At 42.4% G+C, this 15193-nt stretch overlaps 1 protein-coding gene across 3 annotated transcripts in view; it reads left to right on the top strand.

The window, feature by feature from the left end:
• The window catches only part of RAD51B (RAD51 paralog B), a 735346-nt gene that overhangs the window by 565961 nt on the left and 154192 nt on the right, over positions 1-15193 (top strand). For 2 of the 3 annotated variants that reach the window (XM_041758398.1, XM_041758400.1), the window contains exon 10: positions 3375-3453. In XM_041758398.1, coding sequence (XP_041614332.1) covers positions 3375-3453 — 79 coding nt within the window. Of the gene's footprint in view, positions 1-3374; positions 3454-13350; positions 13823-15193 lie in introns of those variants that run through there. The other variant, XM_041758399.1, reaches the window with a different exon arrangement.

The raw sequence follows: 15193 nt of genomic DNA, 5'->3' as shown, positions 1-15193 counted from the left end.
ACTACACACAAGTCATCTTTTCGATAACCCATTTAAACCCTGCTCAGGAAGAACAGGACATTAATCAATGATCTGTCCAAACTTCATGATTCCCTGCAAGTAAGGTCCTTCCAGGTGTGAGATCCCTCCAGGTGAGGTCCTCCTGGCTTATTCACAATAAGCAAGCACTGCCTGGGAGTGGAAACATTCAAATGATGGAGGTAGCACCACTCAGCTGGAGGCTTAGGCTTAGATCCAGTTTGTTGTGTTGCATTGGAATATCCTATCCTTTTTTTCATGAGTCTCAGATTTTCAGTCTATCAAATAAAAATGGTAATATAATTTTCAAAAATATAATATGATACTTTATTGATTACTATTTATTTATATCCTTTTGATTTCATGTCCAGTTGCTCCATGCAGACAATAAAGATGTGAGGTTTTGGATGTTTAGTTTATTCCTATTGCTCTTTGATATAAAGGATTTATGTTTCTTTTCTCCATTTCCCTTTTTCCCATTCTTTCTGACACAGCTGTGGTTGAGGCTCTTGTCATCTTATCCCTGAGTTATCACAGTAGCTTTCTAATTGGTTCCAGGACTCCTGTCTCTTACTTCTTCATCTTAGATTCTTTAGTCAGGCTAATTTCCTGGAAACCAGCTGCTCAAAATATGGTCTATAGAGCATGGCATCAGCATCTCTAGGTGCTTGCTAGACATGCAGATTCTCAGGCCTCAGTTGAAACCTACTGAATGAGAAACTGCATGTCAACAGACCTATAGGTGATTTACACTCACATTAAAGTTTGAGAAGCACTATCCTCTATTCTGTTATGCCATTCTTCTACCAAGGGGCATCCATTAACTTCACATTGAACCATCCCTAAACTATCTCTGTCAGAAAGGTCCTATCTAATTTTCAGGTAAGATGTTTTTGACATGAAGATGCAAATAACCACCTATACCATCTACTCATTGTTTCTGAGGATGATGAGCAAGTTTATCTAGATAACTTTGGAGCAGTAGGAAAAAGTTGAGATTTTATTTATTTATTCATTCATGAGAGACAGAGACAGGGAGAGAGGCAGGCTCCATTCGGGGAGCCTGATGTGGGATTTGATTCTGGGTCTCCAGGATCAAGCCCTGGGCCAAAGGCAGGTGCTAAACCGCTGAGCCACCCAGGGATCCCAAATTATTGAGATTTAATTTGAGTTGAATCCCTCTGGTAGAAGTATTTTTGTTTTTATTGTTTGTTTTTATAAATGAACTAGATTTTATTTGTTTATTTATTCATTCATTCATTCATTCATTCATTCATTCATTCATTCATGATAGAGAGAGAGGCAGGAGACACAGGCAGAGGGAGAAGCAGGCTCCATGCAGGGAGCCCGATGAGGGACTTGATCCCAGGACTCCAGGATCACTCCCTGGGCCAAAGGCAGGCGCTAAACCACTGAGCCACCCAGGGATCCCCGTATTTTTGTTTTTGATGAGTGAAAATCAAGGGGTACTTGGGAAGCATACATGATGAGTTGGTTGGAAATATTTTTGTTAGTTTGACCCAGTGACAGGAATTTTATATATTTAATTTAATCTTCACAATAATCCCATTTAGGTGGGCGTTATTAGCCCCATTTCACAGGTGAGGAAATTGAGAATCCTAAAGGGTAGGTTGTGCAAAGCCACAGTATTGGTTAGAATTCAGGCTATACTTACCATCATAATGAAAACATTGGGACCTCAGTGGTTCAGACAAGTGGCTCTATCTTGAGATGGGCATGTGACCCCAGGTGGGAAGCACAGATGCTCTATGAGGTCACCCTGCTTCCTTCTCCCATGTTGCTTCATCATCTCCCAGCATGTCCACCTCCATGAGGTTGAAGCTGGTTCCTGCCCTTAGGAAGAGGGACAGGGAAAGTGAAGAGCATATAATTATTTAATGAAAAGATAAATTTTCAAAATATTGGAAGTGCTACCTGTCACTTATACTCATGATCTGTTAGAGCTTGGTCACATGGCCACACCCAGTTGCAAAGGAGAAAAAGAAATGTTGAAGCCTGGGGAGTTATTAACTAAAAAGAAGAAGGGGAAGTGGCTATCAGGGGAAAATTGCAGGCCTTGCCACAGGCACCAAGCTGATTAGTGGAAGAGCCTAGATTCAAACTCTATGACTATAACCTGTGATCTTTCCACCACATTATACCACCATTCCTCATAGTTGACAATCAGTAAATGTTTGCTGAACTGAGATAAATTGAGATATTACATGTAAGCCTTCTGGTTATTTGAAATTAATTCTTCCTTCTCTCTTGCCTCCCTGATTACATTAAGAGGCTCTGTACTAAACTGTCACCATGTCTGACGATGTTACTTTGTAAAGCAGGAAAATGATTTTCATCCTTTGGGAAATGTTATAATAAAATAATCCACCAGCCCTTAGAGGTTGTGTGGAACCATATGAAATATGGTAATTGTTGTTAATAATAATAATTTGTTAATGACTATCCCTTTTAAAGTAGGTATTTTGTTAGGAGAATGCCACTACTCAAAATATTTTTGACATTTTGTGTCGGCTGGTATACCAGTCAGTTCTTCTTGCTGTGATAATTCATGACAACCACACCAAAATCTCAGAAGCATGCAGTAATAAGCATTTCACTGATGGCCAGCACTGCTCCAGGTGTCTCTCATCCTCCTTCTGAGATAGCAGATGAGCTTGGACATATTTTCCCCTAGCAGTTAGCAGAAACATAAGAGAGCAAGTGAAAACATCTGAGGCTACATGAAGCCTAGCCAAAGAACCTATTAGGGAAACAAGTCACATGGCCAAAACCACGGTGCAGGACCATGGAAATCGCCTACACATAAGTGAGAGGAAATTGGTCACCTGGCAAACAGCATGAAAACAGACTTGGTGAAGCATTGGGGCCAATAAAGCAAATTATCATGGCTTTGTTTTTACTGGGTTACTTTGAATATTTGTAATGATGGTACACTTTATCTTTTGAAGGTAGCTTTGAATTTCTTTTTAGCAAAATAGCTGAATTTATGAATAAGATTAGAGAATCAGTCTAGGTTTATCTTTGGGCAGAAAGGTAGTTGTTTAAGCATGTAACATAAAGTAATGAAACATTTCTAGAAGAAACGGCTCAAGAACATGGCATTCGGTTGGGATAAATGTATAGCTTTCTTAAAAAAAAAAAATGTATAGCTTTCTAAAATGGCCAGCTGATTGAAGGAATAACACTCATTTGGTTCTAAAATAATTTTTTTAAATAAGCTTTATGGCTTGTAGTCACAGGTTACCATTTTATCTCAAAGTGGGAAGGGGAGGGAATAGAGGTTCATCTCTGATATCCCCTTTGACCAATCCTGGGAAAATATGCTCTATGTGCAGATTCTTATCGCCAAGTCCCCGCTGGCTCCCTTCACCTCATTTGCCTACACCATCAAGAAGGAAGGCCTGGTTCTACAAGGTAAGATCCTCAGATTAAGCTGTGTCTTTAAGCTGCTTATACTCAGTGCTGCCTATCATTGGTGATAATTACTGCTATGCTCCTGATAGAAGCTACCTCAGGACAGAATCAAAGGCTAAGATGAATTTGCCAATGATATTTATTCAGATGAGATAAAAGAGATTGGCAGTTGTAGCAAGAACTTAACAGAAAGTAGAGGTAGGGCTGAAAGAGAACTGCAGAATTTCCTAACAGAGTGAGACCAAGAATGAGGGTTAAAGCACCAGTCTGGGAACTACCAATCACTAGGCCTCTTCACAGATCCTATGGAGTGAGGAAGCAGGCGGTAAGCCTCTGACACCAGTATGGAGGACCTGGCACTGCCTCAGCACCCTCTAACTTAACAAACATAAAAACCATCTGGTCTGGCAGCCTGTGGGGCACTTTGTCATGACTCCAGGAGTGCTACTGCCTCAGCCTCTTTCTGGTTACTCCATTTCTGTTCTCTTTACTCAAGTCCCGACATTTCCAGGGACCAGGCCTTTGCTGACTTGCTCTTGTGACATGGGCCTGGGACCTAGAAGGTGTAGAGTTCTGACTCATGGTAGCCTGCTCTAAGACCACAACCTGGAACTCACTGATCTTCAGTGGTAGTTCTCAGATACTGGATCTTCGGGTGGATATTCTGGTGGTTATTATGTCTGTCCAGAAAATAAGGAACATGAGAGGTAGATTCAAACACCATTGAATTTAGCCCAGAGGACCAGATGTCCAAAGCTGCTTTGTCGATTGAGAACGGGCCCCACACTGAAGTGCTTGGATACACATCTGTCCCCCATGGCCAGGCAGGAGGCCCCATCCACAGAATGCATAGGTGAACATCTGCCGTGAACCCTGGTAGAGCATATTGTCCTTGCTGTTGATGAGAGGAATATCTGCCCCTTAGGACTTTGTAAATTGAGTAGTTTTCCCAGGTTTATGAAACAGGGCGAATCCTTACAATATTCCCATGGAGACACATTGAATTGCAAAGATCTAGCAGCAATTTTGTGGAGCAGGCTGCAGGGTTCATGCTTTAGACCGAGGAACAGGCTCCAGCCTTTCTTTTCCTTCCCCTTCTAAAACGTCCACTTCTTAATGGACCTGGAAAGCAGCCTGTTTGTTTGGTGTAGCTGAGCTCCACAGCGGGGACTCAGGTTCAGGGAAATTTGGGGTAAGAACTACTGACCTTTGGCTCTTAGCCTTTGACTTATGCTATCCAAGTTCCTTGGTAAATATTTTTTTTACAATTGCAAATATTGTTTTCTGACAAAGAAGCAGAGATTTTAAGACCAGATTAAGCAAAGCAAACAGCAGGCCCCTTTGTTACATACTCTCTAAGGGTGTATAACTAATAAGCAATCAGAAAGCTGAACTTTTATTTACCCAGTACACAGTGTGGCTTTTGGCTCTTCATTTTTAGAGGCTTTCTTAAAAGATTAGAAATCGACTAACTAGCAAATTTAGTTGAAGATTTTAAGAAATTCTATGGAAGATTACAAGGCAATTTCAGAAAGGAAAAAAGGCAGTTCTGCCCAGATGGCTTATACAGTGTCTCTATCTTGATCACTGGGCCTTTTGGTAAATAGCATTTCTTTCTTTCTTTCTTTCTTTCTTTCTTTTTCTTTTCTTTTCTTTCTTTTTTTTTTTTTTTTTTTGTAAATAGCATTTCTAAGCCTGATTGAATCTGGATAACTTATAGGATAACATTTGTGAGAACAAGATTCACAGAGTTACCTCTCTGACACTCATTGCTAAGATCTTGATTTTGACAGGAAACAGGAAGTTGGGTAGAGAAAGTAGAGGCTAGAAGTACAATGGATCAGTAGAGATTAAAAATCTACAAAGGAAGACTATTAGAAAAAGCCAGAAAACAAAGGAAAAGGTGGATCACTAAAGGAGGCTGACCCGTAGCTGTGTGTCCAGGAAAGAGAAAAATTCAGGAAAGTGTCCGATGATGCAGGAATCCCAACCAGTAAATAAAAATGCCTAGGAGACCTCAGTGCCTCACCTGGTTGCTTTTGAAGCTTTTCCCCCAATCCCACTCCCCTAGCTATACCACCTCCCTCTGTGAGGTTTTCTGAAGCAGCAGAACCCTTATGCCCATAGCAAGAATGCCACTGAATACAAGCCTCTAGCACTCCATCCCCAATAGGTGTGTGCTCCCCAAGACTTTGGGAAAACAAAAAGGAGCTCTTATCCCGAGAAAAATGGAGAACCTTCTTTAGTGGAGAGACCCGGTGGATTTCTGTTCCAGCTCCGGTGTGATATTGAGAAAATCTCTGTCACCTGTGTTTGGTCAGCTTGAAAATGACAGTGTTGAACTTGATTCAGCACTTTACAAACTGTGTTGCAACCCTCTGTGGGTCATGAAATGAAATTAAGGAGTCACAACCAGAATTTTTAAAAATGAAGTAAAGGAGAATAGAAAATATCACATTACATCACACTTATTACACTATTTCATGAAATATTTCTTGTGTGACTGTATGTGCATTGTGAATTTGTGTATGTGCAGTGGAAACTGTTTTTCTTGCTTGGACTGTAGTCATTGGCCTCAGTGACCTCTAAAGGCCTTAACCCTTCAGCTTATCTGATTCTCCTAGGAGATGGTGTACTTCTCATCACTTAGCTCAGTAGAGTTGTACCTTGAGATCTCCACACACCAGAACATAAAAGCTTATTTTCTTCCCCCACTCTTACCAGATGACTGAGCTGAAAACAAAACAAAACAAAACAAAACAGAAACACCTGCACAATTCCCCAGGTTCAAGGCAAAGAAGTCTTTGATTCCTGGGTAGTAACCTTGGAAAGATACCAGGAATCAAGGCCAAGACGCTTTCCTTGGGTGAGAGGTTGCTCTGGTGTGTTAGTCCCAAGTTGGCATGGAGGTTGGTTGGTACCTAGTGCTGGAGATTTACAGTCCATGTCTGAGGCACATAGAGGCAGAGAGGGGAAGGGTTGGGAAGATGAGGGCAGCTCCTGTGGTACCAACTAAAAAAGAAACTGCTAGCCCAGCCACTTGGGACTGGACGTTTAGTATATTTGTAATGGAGACAGCCTGGAGTAGTGGGAAGAAACAATTCATACAGGCTACCCTTTTATGAGGGGGTTGGTGAATATGGGAATGATCCCTCGGTGCCTTTTATCCCTTTAGCAAGTCCAAGATTCCTACCAGCCTGCTAACCAAGAGGTTTTATAATACCTGAAGTGCTCCTGTATGCATAAGCAGAGGGTGGGAATAAAAGGTGAGGCCAAAATTCCATTTAATGGCTCCACAGGCCATCCCCTTCACCAGTTCTCAAGGATTAGGATGCTAAGAAGAGCCAGCAACTGGGGGGCCTTATACCCTTCCTGCCCCTTTGTTCCTGGGATGGGAGAAACAATAAATTGGCAGGCCAGGGAGACTGAGGGGCCTGGTTGGAGATTTCTCAGGCTGGCTTTTGAAATACTTGAAGGAGCCGATCTGGGCTATTGTTGTAGTAAAATAGAAAGCGGAACTGTTCTCCTTTTAGAAAAAGAAGAAAAGAAAAAAGAAAAAGAAAGAAAGGAAAGAAAAGGTAAGGTAAGGTAAGGAAAGAAAAAGGAAAAGAAACCCCTCCTCCTTGCACCTTCTGGAAGCTGCCTGGCTCAAGGCAATTACCATGGTAATACTGTGCTGTTTGCATCTTCTTTGTCTGTCCTGTACTTGTTGAGATCCTGTCCTCCGGGTTGGGTTCAAGACCCTGGAAAAACTTGGCCCCAAAGGGTAGGGAGCTCACAGCCACCAGCTTCCTGATGGTTCAGACTCTGAGAGGGGCCAGCTCCCAGCAGAGGGAGAGAGAGCCCTTTTGTGCAACTGAAGTGGTAAAAGTAGAGGGTATGGGGGTGGCTGTGGGGGTGGCTCCCATTAATCCTTTTCTCCTTTTGTCCCCAGAGGTCACCATGAAAGTCTCAGCACCCACTGGGTAGAAAAGCCTAGAGTTTTGGCTGGCTCAGAGTAAGGCTAAGGGGTGCCAGAACCCAAGGGAGAAGGAAAAGCGGGAGCTGGCTTTGGGAATCGGCCTGAATGGAGTGGGCCCCCAAAACCGCACGGCCACAGAAGGGAAGGGAGGATTTACAGCGAACTCCAGCTCGACCCATATTCTGCTCGGGTCGTGTTCCTTGTTTCCCCAACAAGCCCAAAATGTTGTGCCCCACAGAACACAGCTGGGACCCCTGGACCTCTGTGTCAGGCCAGGAATAAAGATTAAGATTCTGTAATTGAAAACGGCCAGGCTGTGTTGCTGATGCTGCGGGAGGCCTAGGGAGAACCCACAGCCAGGCTCTCCCAGGGCCATCCTGGCCTTATCCTGGCCTCATGGCAGCAGAAGCCTGTCAACTTGGTCAAGACTGGCCATGGATAAGGAAGAGACCAAGTCAGCAGGGGCTCTTCCTTATTCACTCTTCTTTGCCCTACCTTCTCCATTTCCTCAGGAATCTAGGGAGCATTTGAAAAACAAAAGACAGGTTGTTAAGGACGAGGATAATGGTTTAGTCTCTAGGTAGGATAGAATCATGATTCTTGGGTTGTTTTTTAAAAAATTAAAATTAGGTATAACAGGTTGAATTTGGTGTCTGGTGCTGTCCTCTGCCAGTTTAAATCTGAATGAGCAGCATAAACCTTGGGATGGGGCTGAGGGAACTCAGGGAAGCCCAGGCACACTGAGATGGGTCCAGAGACAACTCTGCAAATGAAACTAGTTTCCTGTTTTTCTAATCACCTAATACAAGGACTCAGAAGAAACCAAAACACAAAGAAACAATGATTTTTCTTAAGACCAGGAAAGCTATGCCCCTCATCTCTCTTGTAAAATCAAGAATGGCTGTCAGACGATCGTCTTCTGAAGCTTATTGAGAGAGGCATTAATCTCCTCTATTTGTTCCCTTGTCACAAAGTTGGGTTAGATTCTTCTACTCCATTTTCTTAGTCACTGAGCCAACTGGATGATTTATTGAAAAATTCTTTCCCCTAAATACCACCATCTAAGTTCATCAGATTTCAGTTTGAATTAGTAACCCATCTAAATGTTTTCTGCCTGGTGGACTCAAAGTGACCCAGAAGACTCTCAATCCATTTCCATCCAGGTATGGAGGTCTGCTTGGTAAACACAACCCACACACCTGGCATAGCCTGGCATTCTTGTGGGAGCCTGGGCAGACAGCCCTGGGATTCAGTGGAGCAGAGAAAGTGAACTCCTCTCCCAGAGGTCACAGGGAAGAGGGCAAAGCAGGTCTGTCACATTGTCCCTGGGCTGCCAAGGTGCCACAACAGCTTCAGAAAGCTGGTGCAGGTCAAGCCATTGTCCTCTATGGCTCTTGCCTACCTCTCAGGGAGGAGCTTCCCAAGGGAAATGAGGAAGGATGCCCCTCTGCCAGTTCTCTCCTTTTTTTTTTTTTTTTAATTATTTATTTTTGATAGTCATACAGAGAGAGAGAGAGAGAGAGGCAGAGACACAGGCAGAGGGAGAAGCAGGCTCCATGCACCGGGAGCCTGACGTGGGATTCGATCCCGGGTCTCCAGGATCGCGCCCTGGGCCAAAGGCAGGCGCCAAACCGCTGCGCCACCCAGGGATCCCTCCTTTTTTTAACATACACTTCACAATCCCTACCTCTATGACACCTCCTCACACCAACCCTCTGCTTGTTTACTTCTTTTACTCTGGCTATTAGCTTCAAAGAGAGATTCTGTTTTCCGTGTGAAAAAAATATTTTATATACAGAGCAGGACAGAAAAAAATAAAACCCATGACTTGAACACCCAGAGTTAGCAAATGTTAAAATTTTGTCACATTTGCTCCAGATTTTGCTATAGGAATAAAACTTGATTATTTATAAAATAATACCAAAATCAGATAAAGACTACAGACCAATATTTCTGATGAACGTAGAAGCAAAAATCCTCAAGACAAAATAAAAAACTCTTCTGTATCTATCCCAGGCCATTCCCTCCCTACCTCACACTCTTCCACAGAAGTAAGAACTCTCCAGGGTTTAAAAAAAAAAAAAAAAAAAAAAGAACTCTCCAGGGTTTGATATACATCCTTCTCCTCGTGCCGAAGACCTTGTCTACTTGTACGTGAATCCAAACATAATATAATGATTTGTTTTGAGTGCATTCCAAGTTTGCATAAATGCTTTATTGCACACATCATACCTCAACTTGCTTTTGTCACTTCATGTTGTGTTTTTACAATTTATTCACATTGATATACATAGATTACTTCTTTCACTTTAATGAGGTATCCATATTCATTATATGAATGTACCACATTATCCATTCCCCTATTGATGGTAATTTCAATTATTTGTTAACTTACTGAATTCTGTTGCATGTGCTGCTTGGTATGCGGGTGTGAGAGTTTCTCTGGGGATATATAAAAAGTGGAATGACTGATAAGAGGGTATGCACATTTTAATCTTTACTGTATATTCCCAAGTTGCTTTCCAAGGACATTTACCAATGTAAACTTCCTCTGGACATAGTGGACCAATTTCTACACAGCTGTGTGTAATTATAAGTTTGTTGCCATGTTTCCATGGGCAGTCTTCTTTGTATTCTTTATGGATGCCTCTTTTATCTCTGCCATTGGGGTATAATCTTTCCATAGTCTCTAGAGGGATCTTCTGCACAACACATGTGCTTTATGCATATACTTAGATGATTAGTTGACAAAAATTACTTTAATTCCTCCCAAAGTTAGCTATACACATTTCCAAGAATGAGAGATTTTAGTGTCATCCATCGCCCTTGAACTCAGGTCAGCAGACAGAGTTCCAGAAAGGCCAAGTAGTATTCACTGTCTCAAAATTGCAGATCCTCAGGGCTCCTAAGATTTTGTGAAATCAGAGATGAGTTTGGATCTTCTCATCTTCCATCATGGCAGCCCCTCTGGTAACTTACCCCTCAGGCTTCATGAGTCATTGTTGGGATATTCCAGTCCTGTCCTGAATCTTGAATCTTGAAATCCTAAATTAAGATGGATCACACTAATGTAAGCAAGCCCTCAAGAAAGTTCCTGAGTTGGGTTGTATGTTTGGCTGGATGGAATCACAATCTAAATTAACAGTGGCATACAAAGTAGAGGCTTACTGCTTTCTCGCATAGCATTGCAGAGGAATACAGTCCAGAGCTAGTATAGCAGCTCATCCCATGTGTTTGTCTAGGGACCCAGGCTCTCAGCTTATTGCCCCATCACACCTAGGATGTTGCTCTTATAGTCACAGTCCACAATGGCTCAGTATCCTGACCTCCATCCAGGTATTAGAATTTGTATGGAGTAGGGAATGGTGGTGGGAGGAAAGGGCATCTTCTTTTCTTTAAGGATATTAATCAGAAGTTATACACATTATTTCTGCTTATATCATGTTGGCCAGTTTGCAGATATATGGGAAGAAAGACTGGAAAATTTGGTTGTTTATGTGGGTGTGCATGTGCCCAGCTAAATTTTGGGAATTCTTTTACCATGAGAGAGAAGAGAAGATAAATATTCAGTAGCACATCACTTTCAGAGGAGCCCAGTTGCAGAGATTAGACCCTAAAGTACAATAGTACAGACCCTAGGGTTGGGCTCATAGCATAATGTTGAAATGTAGCATAAATAATGTATTGTAAATATTGTATGTTAAAAATGCTATCAGGCCCTCTTTGGTAGAATCTACAGCAGACAAGTAGAATATTACAATCAGTATTACCATCAAGGATCAGCACCAAAAATCTTGGTCCCCCACCCAAATCAGAATCTTTCTCAAACAGAAACTTTAGTGTGTGTTTTGCTATTATACATTATGCAAGAAAGATACTTGAACAAGAGCTGCTTGTACTTATAGCACAAAGCAGGGTATGAATTTGGGTCCAAAGTCATAGACTAAACACATTTTTCACCAAAAATATTTTTTCCTGTCTCCGAATTTTTGTAAGCATGGAACAAAATGTCAGTTGGAATAAAGTTATAGAAAAAACTTTATTCCAAGGCCCTGGACTATAGTTAGACTCGATCCACACTCTTTTAGAACCTGGAAGCCATTTGGATATCTTTGCAGAGCTAACAATTTGCATTTGTGAAAGTGCCTAGGTAATAGTACTAAAAGATGTTAAATCAATTCAGGTTGTTGATTTTCTTTGAAAACTTCTTCCAAAAGGACTTGATGTTTTTTCTGGAATATGACTTAAGCTCCATTTCAGTGAGTTCAGTTCAGCAGGTATTTGTAGAGGTATCTATCGTATGTAGACCATGGTGCTCAGAGGATATAAGCCTGGAAAAAAAAATGGTCCCTCTCTTTCAGTAGCTCAAAATCTAGTTAGCTCAAAAACAAAGTAAGTTTAATCAAAGGCAAACTATAACACCTATTATCGAGGTTCAAACAGTGTGATATGGGTAAAAGAGATAGAATCATTTCAAGCAGGATGACTGAGGAAAGTTCTTGAGGGGGGGCAGGAAAGGTTTAAACAGTATTCATCCCCCGAATACTGATGGAATACTGATGAAATGGCATTCCATTGTCTCTTGATAGAGGCCAGTTTTTTTCCCTGTTTGAGGATAGATTTGGGAACCCTGGGGAATGCTGATTAGTGCCATGTGACTAATGTTGAATCATGCTGACTAATGTATTCTAACGGATTGATTCAATAATAAAGGGAATGTTGAGAGTCAAGAGTTCAGATCCTGAATTTCACCATCTGATGAAATGTAAATCCCTTAGCCCCAGTCCTTCATTTTTTGGTCAATTAAAATGTGCTCATGATGAGAATCTAACAAGTCACCTTGACTAGAAAGTGTTTTACAAACTTCAAGGATAACAGAAATGCTTAATAACAACTCCCAGGACAGGCTTGTGCAACTGTGGGTTATTCATTGTACAGAGAGAATCTGAACATCCATCACATGCCGCTCCCCAGCCATGTGAAACTTCTGCTTCCTCACACATGCCACAAGAACTTACAAAGAATACACTGCACTCACACAAACTGACAAATAGAGGAGCTTTTGAAAAATCTTCCTATCTACCTACTGGGGCGGCTATGTTTTTCTACAACAAATGTCACCACGGAACCAAGGGTTCACATTGCACACACAGCTTTTTCTCTCTTTTGACATCTCCCCAGCTAGACTGCTTGAGAACCTGGCCTTCCGTGTCCAGATGTTTACTGAATTCTGAAGGCCCCCCAAAGGGCCCAAGTTCTTTTGTTGCCCTCCAAATCACTTCCCACAGAGACTGACCGATGTCCTGAAGGAGTTCTTCAATAGGGAGGATAAATGGAGGCAGATGAAGACATGACCCCCTGAGGTTCGCCCACGTCCACACTAACAAAGGGTCTGAGGCACAACCTTGTAAGGAGCATTTTGGTCAGCAGCATCCCTTCAAGAGGCCACATCTCCCCCACGGGGCTGCTTTCAATGACTACCATCACAGTGGAAGTGCTAGGCATTTGTTAAGGACTGATGTTTGCTAGGTGCAGCACAAAACATCTAAATCATGGTACCCCGTCTTTGTGAGGGCTTCCTGGCTACAGATGGCAGCTGGCTTTCTCAGGGGAAACCTGGAGCTAGTGGAGGAAGCCAAAGAGGGCCTCTCACTTCTCTGGATGACCTCTTCCCACCCAGCCCAGAAAGGGCTTTTGTCTGTAGCTATTGGCAGTCAGGCCAGGGCTACGGGGCCTTACCCCATACCTGTGCTGTGTTTCTGGGTGTCTGGTTTGTAAGGCTGTTGGCTCCCTAGGTAATAGAAAGGCATGTGTTTAAGGGGACTACAGCTAGAAGGAAAATTTTATTTAGACTGTTAGTGAGAAGTTAGTGCATTTCATGATGACACTCCCCGCCCCAAACTTCTTTTCTCTCTCTTTTTTTTTTTCTCTTTTAGGCACAGAGGCCGTAGCTATGGACTCTATGACCATTGTCTAGAGCTGCTGGGGGCACAATTTGTGAAATGAAACAGGATGGTGCTACTTGGAAGAAGGAAACGGAAGCCAACATAATGGGGATTAATTAGTTGATTGATGTTGAGATGGTAACAGATTTGCCCCCATACCATTTAGCAAGCCATCTCAGACCTAGCAGGGAAGGTGAGGATGAAGAAGCCTTTGTTCAGGTCTGTAGATGCGTGGGGCTGAAGGCTTTGCCACCATGGGATGTCAACAGCCATAATAATAATAATTTGCACTTATATAGCACCTTTCAACTGGGCACCTCAAAGCGGTTTAGCAACGTTAATTAATTAAAGCCCACAATCCCCCTGGGGAGAGGAGGAGGAGGACTAACAGGATTTGTAATTACAGGAGGGAACATTTCCGAATAAAGTATTGTCCACCATATAAAAAGAATGGCTGTAAAGGAATTGGGGTCTCCAAAGAGTAACTGATTCAGAAATTAAATCATGGAAAGGTGGGGAGGCTGGGGGCGGGCATGGGCGTGGGGGTCTGCCCTTGTGTCAGAGGGAGACCAATGGGCTCAGAATTCACTGACAGGTTCAGATCCAACTGAGAAGCAGAACATGTATGGTATTAGTGGCATTTGGAAAGTCATTAGTGGCACAACTATTGTGGTGTAAATTCAGATTTCTCTAGTTTATTGTGTATAGCCCTGCAGAACAAGAGTGAGATTCATGCAGTATTTAGTAAAGGATGAAATGATTTCTTTAGATTTAAAGCCCAAAGCTGGGACAGTCAATTAGCAAATAAACCAATTGGTAACCCATAGGATAATGTAGTCGTTTCCAGCAGAACAGCCAGCCTTACACCCTCCTACTGCCAATGAAGTTTCCAACCAAGAGTTGGAAGACTGGGTGCAGTGCAAGGCCTGGGGGCTTCAGCTCCTTCAAAGCCAGGCATCGAACCTTCCCAACCCCTAAGCTGTCCTTTATTAGAATTACTTTGGACCTGCTCCCCCTCCAGAGGTTTTTAATGCTTTGGAGGCTAGAGTCAGGTCTTATCCTATCTAATGCTTTCTGTCGGTGCCCACCAGAACACTATGCACCAAGTAGGTATGGATCAGTGAAGAATGACTGAATGACTAAGTATTTTAACTACTTAGTATTTGCTGAGTACATACCAAATTCTGTGGCAAAGCTCACAAAAACAGGATATGCATCCCATTCTCGAGAACTATTCTATCATAAAGAATGGAAAAGACTCATATACTACTAACTATAATATAAAACAGAATAAAATAAAATAACACGATAGATGAACGTCCAAGCCACATGCTGCAAGGGTAAGAGCAGAGACGTTTTATCCAGCTGGAGTGAGTCACAGAAGGTATTCCTGGAGAGCAAGCAATGTGCTGGGTGTTAGAAGGCAGGGAGGATTTGGGTAGACCTGAAAGAGGTCGGGGAGGCAGACTTTCCAGACTCTGGTCATTTGCCTCCCTCTGAGTGCAATGCTTTTTGAGAACTTGTGGTCTTCAACAGAACATTTGTAAAAAGCAGGCTGAGTTTTGGGAGCTGATTGAATGTACATTCCCTATGAGTTCTTACTACCTGAATTGACTAATTCCAAACATCAAGGGACTATTTTAGACATTGAGAAAGATGTTTTATCCTCTGTAACTATGAATTTTGTCTCTCTCCATTCTCACTGTCCACCAAGATAGAAAAGCTAAGCAATTCACACATTAAACCAGGGCACTCAACAGTGTCTGAGAAAGGTACCAGGAAGACACCTCCCAATCCCAAATGGCAAGGATTAAATGTCTTCCCCCTTGAGCCT

Source organism: Vulpes lagopus, chromosome 6 (assembly GCF_018345385.1).
Source record: "Vulpes lagopus strain Blue_001 chromosome 6, ASM1834538v1, whole genome shotgun sequence".
Lineage (NCBI taxonomy): Eukaryota > Metazoa > Chordata > Mammalia > Carnivora > Canidae > Vulpes > Vulpes lagopus.
Note: the sequence above shows the minus strand (reverse complement) of the source record. Positions and strands in the feature narration are given on the sequence as shown.